Raw genomic sequence first — 19,440 nt, forward strand, 5'->3', positions numbered from 1 at the left:
CCATCTAGTGCCCTCGCACTCCATGGGCCTTTATGTCCACAAAAATAGCTTTGTGCAGGGACCTGCCTGGTGGCACAGGGGTTAGAGACAGCGCTATCAAGCTATTGCCAGCCATTGCAGCACAAGCCAGCCACTGTAGCACAAGCCAGCCACTGCACACGTTTGTTCCCTACCCAGGGAGCAAGCAGACTTCATGGCGCAGCAGACCTCTTCTGCCTTGCCTGATGCTCCCTCAGCAGTGTATTTCAGTAGATCTTCCTGTTCTGTTCCCCACTACCTCTGGTAAATCCTCTCACCCCCCACACCTCTGGCTTACACCCTATAAATAAATCTTTAAAAAAAAAATAGCTTTGTGCAAGCTCAGGGGAGTCTGCTGCTATGAGTATCTCTGCCCAGATAAGGTCACCTGTGGTCATTCCCTAGCAAGGGGTCAGTGACCTTGCTTTCTCTTCAACTCTCATTTCCCCTGGCCTCTGCAATCGTTGGCCTATCTCTGCCACTCCCTCTCGCACACCCCCAGGCTCCAACAACAGGTCAGCCACTGCTGGTTTGCTTCCCTGAACTTGCTGCTTTCTTTAACAGGCCCCCAAACTGCATGTTTTTTGTCCTTTGTGCCTAGAAAGCTCTACCTCATTCATGTCAAACTCCTGTTCACTCTTCATTGCTCAGTTGATACAGAGGCTTTTTGCTGCTTTCCCTGACCTGACCTCACTGGCTGACCCTGCAAAAGTTCCCCCATGGTGCTGGAGGAGAGGAAAGGAGAGGGATAGGGTATCCTCCAACACATTCAACCTTACTGTAGCCATGACAGTTCTGGTCTGTGAGCTCCAAGATTTGCTCCCTTTCTCCTTCACTATTTTTAAAACCCACATCAATTTAGCAACTCGCATGCATCTATATATCACACCTATAACAGAGACAGAGTTTTTTACCCCCACAAGCCCGGAGATGGTCTAGTCTATTTCACTTATTAATTTATTTTCAAGCTGATGGAGACCCATTAAATCAGTGAGTTTCAGCCTCGTTTTACATTAGAATTATCTGGGTAGTTAAAAAGAAAACAAAAAAATCAAAATATCATTCCACACCCTACAATTGATTGATCTGAGTAGGGACTTGGGCCTTAGTGTTCAGTCCTGTTGATTCCACAGACCTGCTGTACACAGGCATCACTGGGGAGCTTGTTAGAAATGATTTCCTGGCACAGAATCTGTATTTAATGAGACCACTTGACAGATTGAAAAGCTGGTGACTAGAATCTAGAAAATCTTAGGTCTGGTCCCAAGTGAGACCTACTACAAAATCAGAATTTCCAGGGGATGGGCTGTCATTAACACAAACTCCAGGTGAGTCTTTTCTGGCACTATTGGGGAACAACATTTTTAAATTGATATCCTGATCCATAATAATGACCTAAAGTTTGAAACACTGGGGCCTGCAGGGCTCCGAATGTGAGTTGTAGAACCTGCTGGCCAGAGGGCAAGTCAGAACTCAGTACTAAGTAAAGATAATCCATGCTTGAGACAGGCACACACCAAGCGCTGTGAGTGTTTGTAGGGGAGGAAAAATGCATTCGCTGAAATCAGGAAAGTCTGCCCAGCTGAGGCCATCCAGAAAAACATAACTAGTATTTAAATACCATGGCTCCAGAAAAGACATGGGATGGAAAGGAGTGTGTAAAGAGGATATACCAGGGCCTCCTTGGTGGCACAAGGGGTTAAGTCTCAGCGCTATCAAGCTATCAGCAACCACTGTAGCACTCCAGTTCTTACATATTTTGTCTTTTTTTAAAAAGATTTATTTATTTATTTATTTATGCATACAAGAACTGGGGTACAGGCCAGAGGTGCAGGGGGTAGAGGATTCACCAGAAACAGAGTGGGGAACAGAACAGGCAGACTGACTGAAATACACTGCTGAGGGGAGCAGTGGATGAGACAGGAGATGTCTGCTGTGCTGTGTGGGTAGCTCCCTGGCTGGCGGGGAATCGAACTTGTGCTGCAGAGGCTGCAGAAAGCTTCATAGTGCTGTGCTTAACCCCTTGAGCCATCAAGGAGGCTCTCTTGTATATTTTATTTAAAAGTAAATAAAATAGGGCCTCCCCAGTGGCGCAGCGGTTGAGCGCTGAGTTGTGAAGCTGCCCGCAGCCTCTGCAGCGCCGGTTCGATCCCCGGCTGCTCCCCGGCCACCAGAGGAGGGTCCCACATGGCACGCTAGACCTCTCCTGCCACCCACTGCTCCCCTCAGCAGTGTCCTTCGGTCCTTCTGCCTGCTCTGCTCCCCGCTCTGGCTCTGGTGAATTCTCTCACCCTCCGGTGCTTCTGACTGTACCGAGTGCTTGTATAAATAAATAAATAAATCTTTAAAAAAAAAAATAAAAGTAGATAAAATAAATGTTTAAAAAAAAGAAAAGGGGGTGTAACAAGCTGCTGGTTCTCGAGACCTTGCTCCTGTCCCTAAACTTGGCCTTTGCCCCAGGCACACCTACAGGCAAGAGCCTATACCAGCTGGTAAAAAGCAGAAGGGTTGCTGACCTCTAGGTGAAATCATGTGACACCTTACTTGGTATCTAAGTGACACATACTTGTGAAATGCAAACACATTTTTATCTAGCAAAGGCCAAGTCAATCAAACATTAAACATTTGCACAATACTTTGTGGGTTTTCCAAGCAGATACATGATAGTTATTTCCTCTGATTTTCACATTGTTTGTGTGCTCAGAGAAATGCTGTGACCCGCGACTTGCGTGAGTTTAGAACATAGCAAGAGGTGAGGCTGGAGCACCAGTTGCTCCACCGTTTTAGGGAACAGATGCACAGTTCAGTAGGTGATGTCTGGCGCTTGGGAACAGGATTAGGTGGAAGTTGAGCCCAGGACTCTGATTGTCAGACACCCATGAGGACCTGGTTACAAATACGGGTTCCTAGTGCACCTCCACCCCCCCACCCCAAGACCTACTGAATCAAAATCTCTAAGAGGAAGGGCTTAGGAATTTGTGTTTTACAGGAGCCACCTGGTGAACCTTTCAGTCAGCCAAGCTGGGAAGCACTGCTGTGGGAGACTAGCCTGCGGCAAGTTTAGCACCTCAGGGCGGGGAATCAATCCTAAACCCACCACTGCTTGCTTGTGTAGCTGGGCCAAGCCCTTCCCCTCTCTGAGCCTCACTATCTTCATCTTCAAAATGAGGTGCCTATTTTCTGAACCCCTAAAGGAGGATCCCCAGGATACTAGACCCAGCATGGAGGGGGCACTCATTCTCCTTCACATGGTTGCTGGGAGTGGGCTGGGAAGCCATAGAATGCTGGGTCTGAGTCACTCAAAACTCTAAATATCACCCTTTTCTTTTGCTCCTGGGGAAGAAGGGACTACCTTGTTCTTTCTAGTTCCTGTGCTGTGACACACCCCTCCTCTTTATTTATTTATTTTTAAGATTTATTTATGCATACAAGAACTAGGGTGCAGGCCAGAGGTGTGAAGGGATGAGAGGATTCACCAGAGACAGAGTGGGGAGGAGAACAGGCAAGACAGGAGAGGTCTGCTGCGCCATGTGGGTAGCTCCCTGGCAGGGGATCGAACTCATGCAGCAGTGGCTGCACATAGCTTCATAGAACTGAGACTTAATCCCTGGCGCCACCAGGGAGGCCCCACCACAACATTTGACTTCTACTTTCCCTGCCAGTCACTCCACCTTCGGAGCCTGTTTTTCATCTGCACAGCGGGGGGGTTCTCCTGGGGGGAGCCCAGTGCCCCGGATACCCTGTGCATAGAAACTCTATCATCACTACAGCATTTGACAAATACTTACTGAACATCCATGCTAGTGTGGACTCTACATTTTATTAACATTTTGATAATGGAGATGGACAATAAATAAATGAACAATACATGTTTAGTATTTTAACAATACACTGCATAGATGATATTTAAATAATAAAGGTTTACTATTGGAATAAACAACCAATGTGGTAATTATTTAAATGGTAAACACAATAGATGTTTATTATTTAAATGATAATTACAGTGTGTTAGCATTAATTTAAATAACAAATATAGATGGGCTGTCAGAAGATGCCGTGGTGGGGAAATGCAGAGAATCACTCTCGATTTCAATCTGGAGAGGAAATGGATCTTAAACTCTGATCCTTTCTAGCAGATGTGCAGCAGGGCTAAGGCATCTTTCAATTTGCAAACGGGACTCCACTTTCATCTCCTTCAGGAAGCCTCCCCAGAACCCCAGTTCATTTAAAATCCTGTGTCTATAATGGGCTCTGTGCTTCCCACCTTGTTCTCATCCTAGCTGCCATTAGCTGAGGGTTGATGAAGCCACGGCTTACTAAGGGAATTTGTCCCACACTGCCTGTTAGCTATGCAATAACCCGGTGAGGTCGCTTCTCTCCTCTCGTGGCATTCTACAACAGAGGAAACGGAAACTGCGCCTCACCCAGGTCTCACAGCTGGAAAGGATGGAGTCAGGATGTGAAAGAGGGCGGCCCCAGGGGTGACATCTGTTCCTCTCCTCACCTGCCTCCACATTCCTGGAGGACAAAGCTGCTTCTGAGCTGCCCCACCCCCACCCATCCATCCAGGAAACACCTAGGGGCAGAGGGTGTCTGTTGAAGGGAAGGGAAGGGTTTTGGGGTCACACTAGGAGCATGACCAACTGTTTCAGTTTGCCCGGGACCATCCCACTTTTACAAAGTCCTGCATCCTGGAAGTCCTTCTGGCGGGGGATAATTGGTCTCCTACGAGGGGATCCCAGGTAGCCTCTTGACCTGCCCCTGGAGGCCCCAGGCCTGAACTCACCCTGGGAAGATGAAAGGAAATTGCTTAGCTCAGGCCTGCTGCTGGAATCTGAGAGACTAGTTTGCTGGCAGTTCTAAAATGTAACCAAACAGATTTTCTTTGGGGCCACCCCCAGACATAGCAATAGAAGGTAAACTGGTCTTCCTGGGGGAGGAGAAGCATGAAAGATGTCCGTAGTCATTGACCCAGTAATGCCACTGCTATGAATTCTCCTTAAGAAAGACCTAGAAATATGGATAGTGATTGCTAAACAAAGATATTCCTGGCAGAGCCAGCTATACAAAAACTTGAATAAGTTTTTTTTTTTTTTAAAGATTTATTTATTTATGCATGCAAGAGCTGGGGTGTAGGCCGAGGTGCAGGGAGGCGGCGGGGGGGAGGGGCGGGGGGAGCAGTGTGTGTGAGAGGATTCACCAGAGACAGAATGGGGAGCAGAACAGGCAGATTGACTGAAATACACTGCTGAAGGGAACAGCTGGCAAGACTGGAGAGGTCTGCTGCACCATGCAGGTTAACCCCCTGGCTAGGGATGGAACTCATGATGCATTGGCTGGCTATAGCTTGTTAGGGCTGAGACTTAACCCCTTGTGCTACCAGGGAGGTCCTTGAACAGTATGTTTTAACCACACTGACCCACTTATACTGTGCTTTGTTCCTGATACATATATTTGAAGATTTTTTTGAGATTTGTGACAATATGAAATGAATCAGGATGAACCACAGTCTAGAAATGATTTCCCTGCTTTAAGTGTGACTTGGAAACATTCAAATGAAAAGCCCCCAGGACCAAAGACAAAGTCCTAGTGGAAACCTGTGGGACAGATGACAAATACCCTTTCAGATCTTAGCCCACTACAGACACCTGTCTGGCATGATCTTAAGGGAGGGAGGAGAGCCCCAAGAATATCAGAGTACATTTTCTCATGAGCCTGCAGAGGATTAGAGATTCAAAGTAAAAAAGTGAACTTCTAGAGAATTGAGATTTAATATCGCTAATCATTTGTGGACTGAGAATCATACCTGCTGCTAAAGGGCCCATTCCCAGGGAGCTAGTGATCATTCTGTTTTGCTGAAAATGTTTTGCATTCAGGTGACTAGAGATTTTTTTCCACTCTAGCACTTGTAAGGGTTTCAATGTGTCGGGGATTGTAATGATACCTCCTGGGGTGGGGGTGGGGGAGGGAGGGCTAGGAGAAGCAGCTGGGGACCAGGAAGGCATTTTGAATAAATCCCCAGGTGATTCAGGAAACGATTCCTCCCCCACACTAGCTTCCTCTTCCCACCCCTTCCCAGGGAATCCTAGATCCTCCTTTCTTAGTCTGTGTCCTGTGCTATTTTTCAAGCAGAACACAGAAACAAAGACACAGTTTGACTCCTTAAGCAGGAGGTGTTGTGCTACAAAGGTGCTTGGAAGCAAACATTTCTGTGAAAACATATAGTGGTATATACATAAATTGAAACTATTACTATTATTTGCATTATACCCAACTAACACACAAGTTTGAATTGTGCAGGTCTACTTATACTCAGATTTTTTTCAATAAATATAATGCATTGGCCTTTTTTAAAATGTATTTTTATTTTTTAAAAAGATTTACTTATTTATGCATACTAGAACTGGGATACAGGCCAGAGGTTTGGGGGATGAGAGGATTCACCAGAAACAGAATGGGGAGCAGGACAGGCAGATTGACTGAAGTACACTGTTGAGGGGAGCAGCGGGCGAGACAGGAGAGGTCTGCTGCGCCATGTGGGTAGCTCCCTGGCAGGGGATCGAACTGGTGCTGCAATGGCTGTGATAGCTTCATAGGTTGCATCTTAACCCTTTACACTACCAGGGAGTCCCTGGACTTTTTTGTTTTTAAGATTTATTTTAGGGCCTCCCTGGTGGTGCAAGGGTTTAAGACCCTAGCTCTTGTGTGCATAAATAAATAAATCTTAAAAAAAAAAAAGGATTTATTTTATTTATTTATGCATACAGAGTTGGCGTGTAGGCCAGAGGTGCAGGGAGATGAGAGGATTCACCAGAGACAGAGTAGGGAACAGAACAGGCAGATTGACTGAAGTACACTGCTAAGGAGAGCAGTACTGAAGTATACTGCTGAGACAGGAGAGGTCTCTTGTGCCTTGTGGGTTTGCTCCCTGGTCTGGGATCGAACTCATGCTGCAGTGGCTGCTGACAGCTTGACAGTGCTGAGACTTAACCCCTTGTGCCACCAGGGAGGCCCTGGACATTTGTTGTTATTTTTTTAGATTTGCAATAACTTGAAAAACCTTGAGAACTAACTGCGCAGCCTAGGAATATTAAAAACATTAAGAAAAAGTTAGGTATGTGATGAATGCTTAAAATATATGTAGATAATCTCTTTTACCATTTACAGTATTATAAATGTATTTTTTCTTCCGCATGATTGTCTTAATAACATTTTTCTAATTTAAGAAAATTTTTCTAATTTGTAAGAAAATAGTATATAATATAACCAAAAAATGTGTTAGCCCATCATTTATGTTATTGTAACAGGGTGGTCCCCCATTGGGCTGCCCCTCTCCCTGCCCTGTAACATTATTAGTAAAGTTTTCAGCCAATGGCAGACTATTAGTAGTTAAGTGTTGGGAGAGTCAGAAATTTTAGCAACTGTGGGGGGAGGGGAAGTTCTGAGCCTCTAACCCCTCATTGTTGAAAGGGCAACTCTAAATATAATGAAATATTTGGCCATAAAAAGAAGGAAATTTTGCCATTTTGCAACAACAGATGAAACTTGAGTACATTATACTAAATGATATATTATGCAGAGAAAGACAAATGCTGCATATCACGTATATGTGGAATCTAAAAAAATACCCAAAACACCAAAACTCATAGAAATAGAGGCTAGCATGGCATTTGCCAGGAGCTTGGGGTGGGGAACAGGGATGGAAGGTGGAGACATAAGAGATGTTGGTCAAAGGGCACAAACTTGAAGTTATAAGATGAATAAATTCCAGGGATCTTAAATAAGTGGCTATAGTTAACAACATTGCATTATGTCGGGGTACAACACACTATATACTTGAAAACTGCTCACGGAGTAGATTTTAGATGTTCTTACCATACACTCAAAAAGTGTAATTATGTGAGCTGAAGGATGTCTATCAAATCATCATGTTGTATGCTTTATACTTACTTGATGAAATAATTGTATATATATATATAGAAGGAAAAAGACCAAAGAGATTTAGAATATTGAAAGTGCTTATCTTTGAGCTTAGGGTAATTCTCATGTTCTTCTTTACATTTTTCTGAAATGCACATTTAGTTCTTAGTTCCGTAAGTAAATGTTACTTTTATTACCAGAGAGTCAATAAATAACTGCATAAAATGGTTCTGTACTGAGCTGTTCTAATGCCCAATGCCCTTTGTAGTCTTACGCAGAGCAGAATGCAAGTAAGGGAGCATCAGAGGGAGGCTCCCAGCTCCTGCTCATGCAGCTTTCTCTGCCAGAAATGCTCCTATTCTCTGCATGTGATGCCTGACTCAGATGTCACTTCTTCTGCTCCTTCCCCTGCTGTGTGTACCTCTGTGACATCACCCATCATCTACCACTCCACAACGCCTGCCTCTTCTCCAGGACTCAAGTTTCTCTTTCTGTAACAGGCTCCTAGGGACTGGCTGCAATGTTCAGTGGAACCACATGGAGGCGCCAGAACCACACGTGACTTCCGGCTGCCGGTTAGCATACTGACCACTTTCAAATTCTCCCCCAAAGCCAAAGATGACATAGGTTCCTGTGGGCCTGGGACGCTAGCGCTTAGGAAAGAGCCAGCGATGAGAAATTGGCTCATAAGCTGTCTGAGGAAAATCCCCACCTTTACCCCAATCTCCCCTCTGTACTGGTCACCCTCAAGTACCTGAGACATGTAAAGATGGACTTGCTGTGTGACTTTGAGCAATCCCTGTCCCTCTGTGGACCTATTTCCGGCCCTCCTTACTGGGTCTCTGTACAGAGATGCAGTGGGGGTGGGGGATGGGGCATCTGTCTGTCCACCACTTCCTGTCAACTCTAGTTGAGGAAGATGTTTCCTGTGCTCAGCTTCCCACTCACCAGTTTGCCGCAGGCCCTGTTTCATGCTCAATGGTTCTTAAATTGATCTGAAACAGAAATTAAACACTCTCCCCAAAACTTCCTAGAATATGAAATAGGATTTCAGAGGTGAACACCAGAGCCATTTTCTCTTTCCCTTTAGGAGACTCCTGGTGGTGGAACACTGGCACGGCCCTGGGCCCTTGGTCCTGGTGGGGCCTAGGACCATTGTCTGTCACCAGGACCACATGCCAAGGCTTTGCCCTTCCTCGAACAAGGTATGCATAGTGAGCCGTGTGTGTGTGCGTGCATGTGTGCGTGCGTGGACATGCTCTGGGGGACTTGAAAGTGTGGATTTTGGGTCACTGGAATATGGGAGAGGATGGAGGAGAGAATCAAGGCCTGAGTCCTGTGGAGTGTGGGGGAGACAGGAAACTGCAAGGGGAGGGAGGGAAGGGAAAGTTCCTCCAGGTCAGGGTGGGGCTCTGGGAACCACTTTGGAGCAGGCTGCGAGGTGTTCTGAGAACTGCTGGGTTACCCAGTGGGTCCTCAGGTGCTGATCTGTGTGTGACGGAGGGACTTGGGCTGCAGACCCCCGGGGTCCCTACCTGCCTCAGGTAGCACAACCGTCCTCTAGATGCTGGCGTGGATGGTGTGAAAGTGAACAATGGAGAAGTATGCTAGTCGGGTCACCTCACTGAAGGACTCGCCCCTCCAGGAAACCGGAGGCCAGCATGTCTCAGTCTTCCAGGAGACCAAGGATTGCTTCCTGGAGGCCCAGCAGCCTTGCCATCTGTTCCACAGCAGGCTCTGTCTCCCCCCACCCAGGCCCTGTCCAGCTCTCCCTGCTCACATCACCCATCCTGCATCCTTCAAGGCCCAACATTTCCTGAGGCTGGAGGCAGATTCAGTTCCCCTTCATCTGGGCTCCCACAGCCCACAGCCCCTTCATCTGGGATCCCATAATACCTTAGGCCCCCCTCTACTGTATCACGTGGAGTTGCGTGTTTGTTTTTCCCCCATACTGGAAACTTCCTGAGGGCAGGGGCTGGGTTCCTTTTGCTGCTTCTGCATCCACCAGGCCCAGAGGATCAACAGGCACTCAACAAATGTTTGCTGAACAAATTAATTTGTTCCCATTTAACGAGCTCATTAGGGCTTTATCTTCCTCCTAATTAGGAAGCAGGAAGTTTCCTTTTTGCCCTGTGACAATCTACCTTTGGGGATGATGGCAGAACCTCAGCCTCTGCAAGCAGAAGGCAATCACACTCGATTTCTGGAGCACACAATTGCATTTAAAAGAAATTAAAAAATGCTCATTTAATGAGGTGCATTTAAACACGACACATATTAAGAGCTTCCCATGAAATACACATTACTGCAGTTTCTCACACGTAAGTAGTGCTTTGCAGAATGAGGCTCCTGGCAGTGACAATCCTGAGAAGGGCTTGAGAGACTGAGGCCACCAACTGTGCCCAGAGAACACCTGAATGGGTCTCTGCAGGGTTCTGGAAGGTGCTCCTATGTCCAAGGCTGTGGGCTGTGCTGGCTTCCTCTGGACAATATGCCCCACTTGGTAACAATTAGGAAAGGTGCAGGGTTGGACCTGGCAATTTACTGGTTGCCTGCTGCCACCAGGCCTCTTCTTGGGCATCTCCCCGCAGCCCCAAATGCCAGCCTGCCCGTCTTCCGGGTTTCTCCGTGCCCGGTCCCTAGGGACTGACAGCAAATGGTAAGCCTGGCCGTCTGTTCCTGCTAGATTTCTGGATTAAGTGATGTCTACTTCCGATTCTCATCCAGAGCTTGGTTTTTGTAATTTTGCAAAGGGAATCTGATGTTGCGGCTGCAGTAGAAGCAGAGTGTCTGCCAAGGGCTCCACTTGGTGCAAGGCCCTTGCAGGAAGCTGAATCAAGATTCCCCTCTCCTCTGAGCCCACAGCCGCCCTGGGAGGAGACATGTAGCTTGGCTTGACTGGTCCAGCCTTCCTGTGTCTTTTCACTACTTTCCCGCAAAGGGCTGCCCATGTTAGTGTTTGTGATTCTCCTGATGGAACCCTCACACTGACAGGCAGGTGGGCCCACTCCCCACAAAGCCCCCTTTTATCTGTGGATGCCATCTTGTTTGGGGGGCCGCTAGTAACAAGGCCCTTGACTCCTCAGTGCTCAAGGACACAGCAACTGAAGTGGTCGTAGCATTGTGGTCAATAATGAAGCCAGCAAGGAAGGGAAAGAAAGGGAAAAAAGAACCCAAACCAAAACAACAGGCCTGTGGGCTCTGAGTAATGAGGCCCTTCAGTGGCTGGAGGTTGTGTTCTGAGACAAAATGCTGAGGGCGAGAGACTGTGTGGCAGGGAGCTTTCCCCCCCCCCCTCAAAGAAATCCAGCTCATTTTTTTTTCCTCCCATTAATTGGCAGCAGATGAAAAAAAAAAAAAAAAAAGGGCCAAAATAAAAACCAAACCAAAGCCAGTAACCTGAATGTGAGTGTTTCTGAAAGGGAAAAGCTGTTTCAATTGTTATATGTCCAAGAAAACATGAATACACGCTGACAGAGGAAACGGCCACAATTAGAGGAAGAAGAGGGAGAGGTTCATAAAATTAAGGAAAAAAATTCCTTTTAGCAGATCCCATCCTGTAAGCTGGCTCCTCTGCCGGCCTCAGTCCCTAAGGCAGCTGGAGGCTGGGCCTCCCAGGGAAACTTCTGGAAGATGGAGGCAGGGGAAGAAGGAAAGACCCAGGGATCCCTCAAAAGAGCAAAGGCAGGGCCAGAGGATAAAGCAGTTTGGCTTTTACTCAGACCACAGGCACCAAGCCTTTTCTGAGGTGAAATTGGCTCTGGAAGATTGACCACTGAGAAGGGTTGTGTGGCTTCTGTCCTGGCTGACCTGGCAGCCCCAGGAAATGCCTTGTAGGAATCTGGGATTGCCCGTGGGAGAGGAGGGGCTAAGGGGAAGTCTCACCCTGCCTCCTAGCCGTCCGTCTCTAACTGGGCCCTTGAGATCCAGTCTCCTTTGCTACCTATGTTTGGACAAGTGCCGGCTCTGCGCTCATTTTCTCATTCACAAAAAAAAAAAAAAAAAGGAAAGTGTGATTCACTCCAGGTATTCTCTTGCCCCAAAGGATGTTTTGGATAATGCAAGAAACAGGAAAAGTCAGGATGGACTCCTGGAGACTAGGCCCATGAGGCAGATCAGCTTGTGGGGTTGCCTTGACTGACAGACAAGAAGAGGGGAAGATGACCCAAGAGGACGACCAGCAAAGACAGATCGTCAGGCATACTGCTTTGGCCACAAACCGCAGCAGCCACCTCAAGTGACTTTTAAGTCCTGCTCTGCCCTGGCTGGCTTGACAGGCAGCCAGCGAGTCCTTTTCCATCTCCAGGCTTCTGTCTCGACACCTCCACAGTGAGGCTGAAGCATCTCTGAGGCCCTGGCAGTGCTGAACATTTAGACCTGCAGGTGATGTCCAAACTTGACCCTTCATCCTGGGGACGCCAGTCCCCAAACTTGTGTCTCGTGTAGCCTCCTGTGCAGACAGGCGGACGCAGGCTATGGCTGTAGCCCCAGTACCTCAAGACTTCAGTAGAGGGAAGCCACACCTTTCACATTGCTGGGTGGGATGCTTCAGTTTCTTCTGTTCGCATTTAATGGCAGTGTGGTAGGTGGCTGAGGAAGGAAGGAGAATTGAATCCCAGCGCCCTCACTGTCTTGGGAGGGTCTGCCCTGAATGTGTGGGGAAAACGTCAAGGACAGGGGTTAGATGGAGGGGAAGTGTAGAAACAGTGTGGACGACTGAGATGGCTCATGTCCCAAGAGGTCAGGATTCGGCCTTCCCCCAGAAGGAGGGTGACAGGCCACGCAGAGTCAAAAGCACACTGGCTATGGGGCCTGCCAATCTGGTTACCATCCTCTGTTGCCTACGAGCTATGTGATATTGGGCAAGTTACTTACCCTCTCTGAGCCTCCTTCCCCTACTTGTTAAGAGCGTCATACGGTGACACTGAGCAGATAATGGGGAGGAGGCCCTTTCAGACTGCTGGGTGCTGTGTACCTGAGGGGCTGACACAGATTTGGCATCAATGGCTGCTGCTGGCAGGAAGGAGAGCCTGGGTCAGGCTGCACCTTCCTGCAGGTTGACTCTCAGGGGGCATAACAACCCCTCTGCCCCCACGGGCCTATCCTACCACCCATGGCCAGAAACACCGTGCTCTGGGAAAGAAACCAGCATAAGCACTGCCCCCCTCAGAGACCCTCTACGATATATAAAACAAAGGGATAAGAATATATATTAAACGACTATTTTATTTACACACCCTATCCATAAATAATTGAATCCTTTTTGACTGCACGATGACTCCTTGAAGAGCTCCTAATGATTACACTGAGTGACTAAACGTGGATTAGTAGACTTACTCACATCTGAGTGTGACCATGTTCTCTCACATATGCGTGCACACACACTGCACACACTACAGGGGAGGTGGGCCTCCTGGGCCTCTGGGCTCTCAAAGCACCAGCCTTTGGCTCCCAGCACCAGTGGGGGGCCCTGGTGGGAAAACTGCGCCCCATACACAGGTGTGAATTTGTGACAGCTGGAGAACAAAGAGACACAACCCAGGGAGCTCCCGCCCCGCCCCTCGGAGCTGCTCTCCTTTGTTCACCCTGGAAGGCATCTCTTTGGATTTGCAAATATTTTAATTCACAGAAACTCAAGGAGGGGGTTGGGTGGGGGCTGGGTGGCTAGTGGCTGTCCCTCAGTCTGTTTCCAGGCCTTCTCCAGCCCCCGTAAGTGGCAACAGCATTCTAGAGACATGCAGCGGTGTGCTAGTACCATACACACAACACAAACTGGACGCGGCCTGCCGGGGCAGCCGGCTGGCCGGTGGGGGCCTCGGCTCCTCCACGTCTGGGCTCTGTCGGAGAGCAGGGCGAGGCTGGTCCACTCACAGGGTCCGCACAGCCACGGGGTAGAGGAGGGACAAGTGCTCGGCCCCTTTGATGGGCAGCTTTCTGGTGGTGTAGTAGTGGATGACTTCCGGGACAGTGTCGAACGGGGGGCTGTTCTGACCCAGAACGTATTTCTCTTTGGTTTTGGCCAGTTTCATGTGCATAAAGCCCTGGTTGCTCCTGTGGACAAAACAGAGGGTATTAGCATCTGCAGGGTGACAAAGGCCAAGCAGGAAAGGAGACAGGTGCGGGAGGGCTAAGGGGCTGGAGAGTGGTTTCTCAGAGAGCCACTCAATTCTGCCCCGAACAAGGGCATGCCAATAAGTCATACTCATTATGCCAGAGAACCCTCTGACCAAATGCCTGCTAGGGTGCAAGCATTCTCGCTGCCAGGAAGCATGGAACTGTTGGGGGGAAAAGGATGTCCTGAGCTAATCCCATACAGGCTTTGTGGACTCCACCCCCACTCCAGACCAAAGCCATCAGGACATTGGGAAAGACAAATCCCATCACCACCAAAGGGAAGATTGCTGGAATCTGAGGGTGGGGTCAAGCAGCCAGGTTTGGTATAAAACCAGACACGTGGGTTTTGGGGGGGCGCCCTTTTTGGCTCTCCACCAGCTCGCAGCGCTAGGCCAGCTCTGAGAGTGCCTTTGGGTTTCCAGGTCGGCGGATCGGGTAGGAAGCATTAAAGACTTTATTTCCCTATTTTCTCCCTGAGTTGTACATTTCCTCATTTCCCTTTCCCTTGTAAATAAACCTTTTATTAACCTTTTGTGTGTGCCTGTAGTGGAGTATTTATAAGTCCCTTTTAAGCGCGCAGGTGAGGACCCACAGCCAGGCAACCCGTTTTATATCGGGGCTGCTCCGTAACAGAACCAGCAACAACCATTGCTGCAGGAGCATTCTTCAACCTGGAGAGTTTCTAGGAATTTCTTCAGAAACAAAACCAAAAAATGCTCCCAAACTCAGTTCCTCCTATTACCAATGCAGAGGAAGTATTTTAGCTTTGCGTGGCAGGTGCAAAATATGTTTGTATCTTCAGTGAGCGGGCAGAGCAGTGGTCACGAGGAAATAGGATGTGGCAGGGATGACAGGCAAGCTGTTTCCAAAAATTGATGGCCTTCAAGGAGACTGTCACTGGGAGGGGGCTGTCTGGCCAGGCACGATATTTCCCAGTCCCCTTGCACCCAGGGTAGCCATGTGACTAGTTTCAGCTGGAGGATCTTGGGTAGAATGTGTGCTCTTCCTCATTTTCCCCCCACCCATGGCCTCCCCTCTGGGCTTCCTCCCTCTGCTCAGTAAAGTCTGAGTCCTCCATGACCCAGCCTGAGTGCTCTCTGCCAGCAAGTCTTCCAGGCTCTCATAGGCAGAGCTCCTTCCTTCCTCTGACCCCACTGGGTATACTCACACCTCCATTAGCACTGGCCTTCCTGAACTGCAATTACTTATCTATCTTCCCGATTCCCCCGAGAGCTTCACAGGGCAGGGCCCAATCTCATGTCCATAAGCCCTGAGTCTTCTGAAGAGGCAACGGGTGGTTTCCCCAGAAACCAGAGCAGAGTTCTGTCCCCATGACCCTGGAAGACTACAAGTTGCACCAGCAAGCTGGCTGGGGTGCAGCTCACTGAGGGCACTCTAGTCCCCCTCTCCCTGCTCCTTAGTGGTCCAGCTGCATCGGCACACTCACCCCACTGTCAACCTGCTTTTGCTCAGGCTGTCCTTTCAGCCTCAAGTCTGGCCTTTTAGGATTCCATCATGGCTTTGCCTTGGAGGTTTTACAGTTCAAATGCAAAGTTTAATTTACCGAGAATCTGTCACTTCATGACAAGGCTGGAGCTCTGACCTCGTGCTGCCTTCCCCAGAGACCACAGCTCGAAAAGGTGTGACCAGACCTCCTGGTTTCCAGGAGGTCAAGGCCACTGGAGAGGCTGAGAGCTCCGCAAGGACGCGGGGTCCGCAGCCTTTGTGAGCTCGCTCTGCCTGCTCCCAAGGGGGCGGTGGAGGACTGACATGTCTCTTCCAGTCGGGACTGGGGTCCCCAAGCTTACCAGTGCTTGCTCTATTAATGTGTCAATTTGGACTCCAGGACCATTTTCGAATGGGCAGAGCAAATGCTTAATGAAGTGCAGACACTGAGCAATACATCTGCTCATAATAATGTATTTAGAGATGTCACCCTCGGCTTAAAGGAAATCGTTTGGAGAGCAATTACATTTCAAGAGAGAATAATTCCTGTGAAGAACTGAAATTTAAATCAAGATTTTTTAAGGCTGACAATGTTCTAATTACAGCGCCTATGGCAAGTTCTGCTCCTCAGTGAAGGGTCATTTCATTGGAGAATTGTCGACACATAGAGAAGCAGGAGGCGCACTTGCTTCAGCTGTTAGAGGAAACGGTGTGTGCAGCAGCGAAAAATGCACAACCCCAATTGAGTGAAGTGTGAGAGAGAGAGAGAAGGGGGCAGGGGTGGGGTGGAAAAGGCTGGCCTGGAAAGGACTGCAGTTATGTGAATGAGAGGCTAAGAAAACCAGAAGAGTTAAAAGTTCTGTGCTCCCCACATGCTCAGCTTTGCTTCAAGAAGGAGTGTGCATGGAGGGGAGGAGGGGCTGGAGCCACAGGGACGGGCTATGGCCTCTGTGTGAGTCACATGGGGTGATATTTTGGGGTGCCGGTCCATCAGGCTTTGTGATTCTTACAGATCTCCAGCTGGGTGTGCAAAACATAACATTTCAGACATGGCAGCTGATGTCAAGCAAGGCTGAATGGTGAAGCTCCGCAGGTGGGAAGGATGGAGTGTATGTGGGGTGTGTGAGAACTGATTTAATTCTTTTTTAAAGATTTATTTATTTATTTATACATACAAGCACTGGTACAGTCAGAAGCATGGGAGGGTGAGAGAATTCACCAGAATCAGCGGGGAGCAGAACAGGCAGAAGGACTGAAATACACTGCTGAGGGGAGCAGCGGGCGGCAGGAGAGGTCTGTCGCGCCATGTGGGACCCTTGCGAGGTGGCCAGGGATCGAACCAGCGCTGCAGAGGCTGCAGGCAGCTTCGCAACCCAGCGCTCAACCGCTGCGCCACCGGGGAGGCCCCTGATTTAATTTTTAAGGAGGATAAAGAGAGTAATTTATAGGGGTTAATGTGACCCTTTCACACCAGTTATTCTTAAAATATCCCACAAAGGAAATGGGCAGTGATAAACCAGAGTTGGAAGCTGAATGTCCACTGTTCCCAGGCCATGGGCTGGGAGTGGCTACCAGGTAGTGGTGACAGGCCCAGGTGAGGAAGGGCAGCTGGGTCCCTCCTGACTCTCCAGCCTGCTGCAGAGTCCTCCCACACTCTCTTCAGTACACACTCTGACCTTGAGCCAGACCATACTGGGGAGGCAGACTGGTCATAAACTTCAGAGACGAAGGCAGACATGGGGGACCAGAACTCACACCTTGTGACCCCCCAGACTCTGTGGCCTGGGAGTCCCTGGCAGAGGGTTAAAGGCCCAGGAGCGGGCCCTCACATCCAAAGCCCTTTGCAGGCATGAGCCACTCCCCTGGGCTCAAGTGCTGCACTCTCTTGTTCTCTGGACCTCAGGCTGCCCTTGCTGGACACTAGCCCTGTCCCCAGTGGATCTGTGGGGAGATCAACTAGTTGAGCCACTTCTGGTCTAAGGTCCTGGATTCTGTGGGTGGAAGCATACTCTGCTGCCTACTCCATGAGGGCTTCTTGCAGGACAGGGTGCCGAAGGAGGCAGTCTCAAACGCCCCGTCCACTGCCGCCCACAGCCCCCAGTCCTGCTCTTGCAGGGCATCAGCCACAGGGGCCGTGTCTGGTCCAAGGTCACACAGCAGCCAGCAGTGCAATCAGCAGCAGTGCTGCTGCTTCCCTCTTTGCTGGGCCTTTTCCAGCGCCCTCACAGGGCTGATGGTGCCTTAGAGATAGTGCAGAGGCAGGCGTGAAAGGCCTCCCAGGGATGGGGGTTGGCAGGCCGGGAAAAGTGAGCAGGCTTTCTCTGAGACAACCTGTCAAACCCTGGCTTAAGCAAAGGTCAGGTAAAACTCTGTCAACACACACCCAGGAGACGTGTTGCAATAATAAATCCCGATTGGTCATGAGGTCCCCATGAGGGTCCCCACCTAACAACAGAGTTGAAGACTTGAAAATGGCTGACAGGGATGGCCTTAATGACTCGACACAGAAGTCGTCCAGCACAGGGAAAAAAATTCATTTCTAGGGAAGCTGCCCAATAACAGCACGAACAGGGACACTGCAGCTGCTCTGGACAGAGGGTTTTTGGGGCTAGAAGTAGCTGGGAGTCACCTCTCATGCTCCTGAGGTAGCTTGGAGGAAACAGAGAACACAAACTGTGGCTCAAGGCACACAGCAAAGGGGGCCTGCAGCTGTGGCCAGAACCCGGGGCCAGGTGGGCAGGGGCCACACCTCTTTGCCATCATCCCTTCCTTCCGGGAAGGCACGGGCCCGGCGGGTGCTGGGACAGGCGTCGTCCTGGCTCCTTTGATAGGACATCTTGCGAGAGCAAAGTCACAATTAGGGGTGTCTCTGGTGGGTGACCTGCCTAATGAGTCTTGTAAGGCTGGCGGAGGCCAGGGTGCCGGGGCTGTCAGAGCATTCAGATCGCTCATTATCATCACAAAAAGCACCTCCTCATCACTAGGATTATCAAACGTGCCTGGCGTGTCAGGCCTAATAACAGGCCCCACCTCGTCTCATAATCACGGGCTTTAATAAAACATCACTCAGCCTGCAGCTGCCGGCCCGAGCCGGGTACGAGGCCTCACCTCTCGCTTTTAGACCTAATTGCTTGATGCATATTTCATGAAGAATCCTGGGTAATAGTTATGTTAAATCGCTTCTTTTCGTGATGAAATGACTTAAAAATACTTGCATATAATATTTATGTGGGAGGAGGCAAGGAAATTGCCCTTTGGGACGATAGAGTGTGGTGACCTGGTTATAGGAATCCATACACAGAGGTGCTCTCCAGTTCACCTCTACTGAAAGGAGGGTGAGGAGTGTGGCATTCTTCATGAAGAGGCCCCCAGAACACCATCCCTCACCTTAAAACTGCCCTATGTTCTCCACTGCCCCTACAGAAGGAACGACAAAGCCACGTGCAAACCGTGCCCTTTCCTGCATTAGGCACGAGCAGGTGCTACACGTTATCCCAGCCAAGTCCACAGCAAGGCAGCCAACTTGGTACAACTATTGCTGTTTACAGGTGGGGAAATGGAGGCTAAGGGACATTGTGGGCTTGTCTCATGGGGTACAGAGGAGTCAGGATTTGAATTTATGTCTGTCTCCAGCCTGTGTTCTCAGCCTGGCATTTGGGGCTCTGAAGCTACCATGATAGCTTCGCCTTCCCCTGTTCAGCCACCCAACCTGATGGGTCCAGTTGTCCAGGTAGATCTTTGGATTTTTTCCACCCAGGGATGTGGTTTCTCTGCAGTCCTGTGAGTTCCGGAACCCTGTCTATTCACTGTGATGTTTCTGAGCAGGCTGAGTCTTACTCCTCTCTTGGTCCTGGGCGTGATGCCTGGCACACAGCCAGCCACTTTGCCCACCCACACATCTGCCCATTCATCCATCTAGCAGCTATCTGGTGAGGATCAGCC

At 49.3% G+C, this 19,440-nt stretch overlaps 1 protein-coding gene across 1 annotated transcript in view; it reads right to left on the reverse strand.

The window, feature by feature from the left end:
- Positions 1 to 13,021: 13,021 nt before the first annotated feature.
- Positions 13,022 to 19,440, reverse strand: part of SHB (SH2 domain containing adaptor protein B) — a 135,458-nt gene continuing 129,039 nt past the window's right edge. Inside the window, exon 6 of the mRNA XM_037494646.2 lies at positions 13,022 to 13,989. Within this exon, the coding sequence (XP_037350543.1) occupies positions 13,806 to 13,989 (184 nt within the window). The 3' untranslated portion in view covers positions 13,022 to 13,805. The remainder of the gene's footprint in view (positions 13,990 to 19,440) is intronic.

The sequence above is a fragment of the Talpa occidentalis genome, unplaced genomic scaffold (assembly GCF_014898055.3).
Source record: "Talpa occidentalis isolate TD23 unplaced genomic scaffold, MPIMG_talOcc4v2.1 talOcc4.7, whole genome shotgun sequence".
NCBI lineage: Eukaryota > Metazoa > Chordata > Mammalia > Eulipotyphla > Talpidae > Talpa > Talpa occidentalis.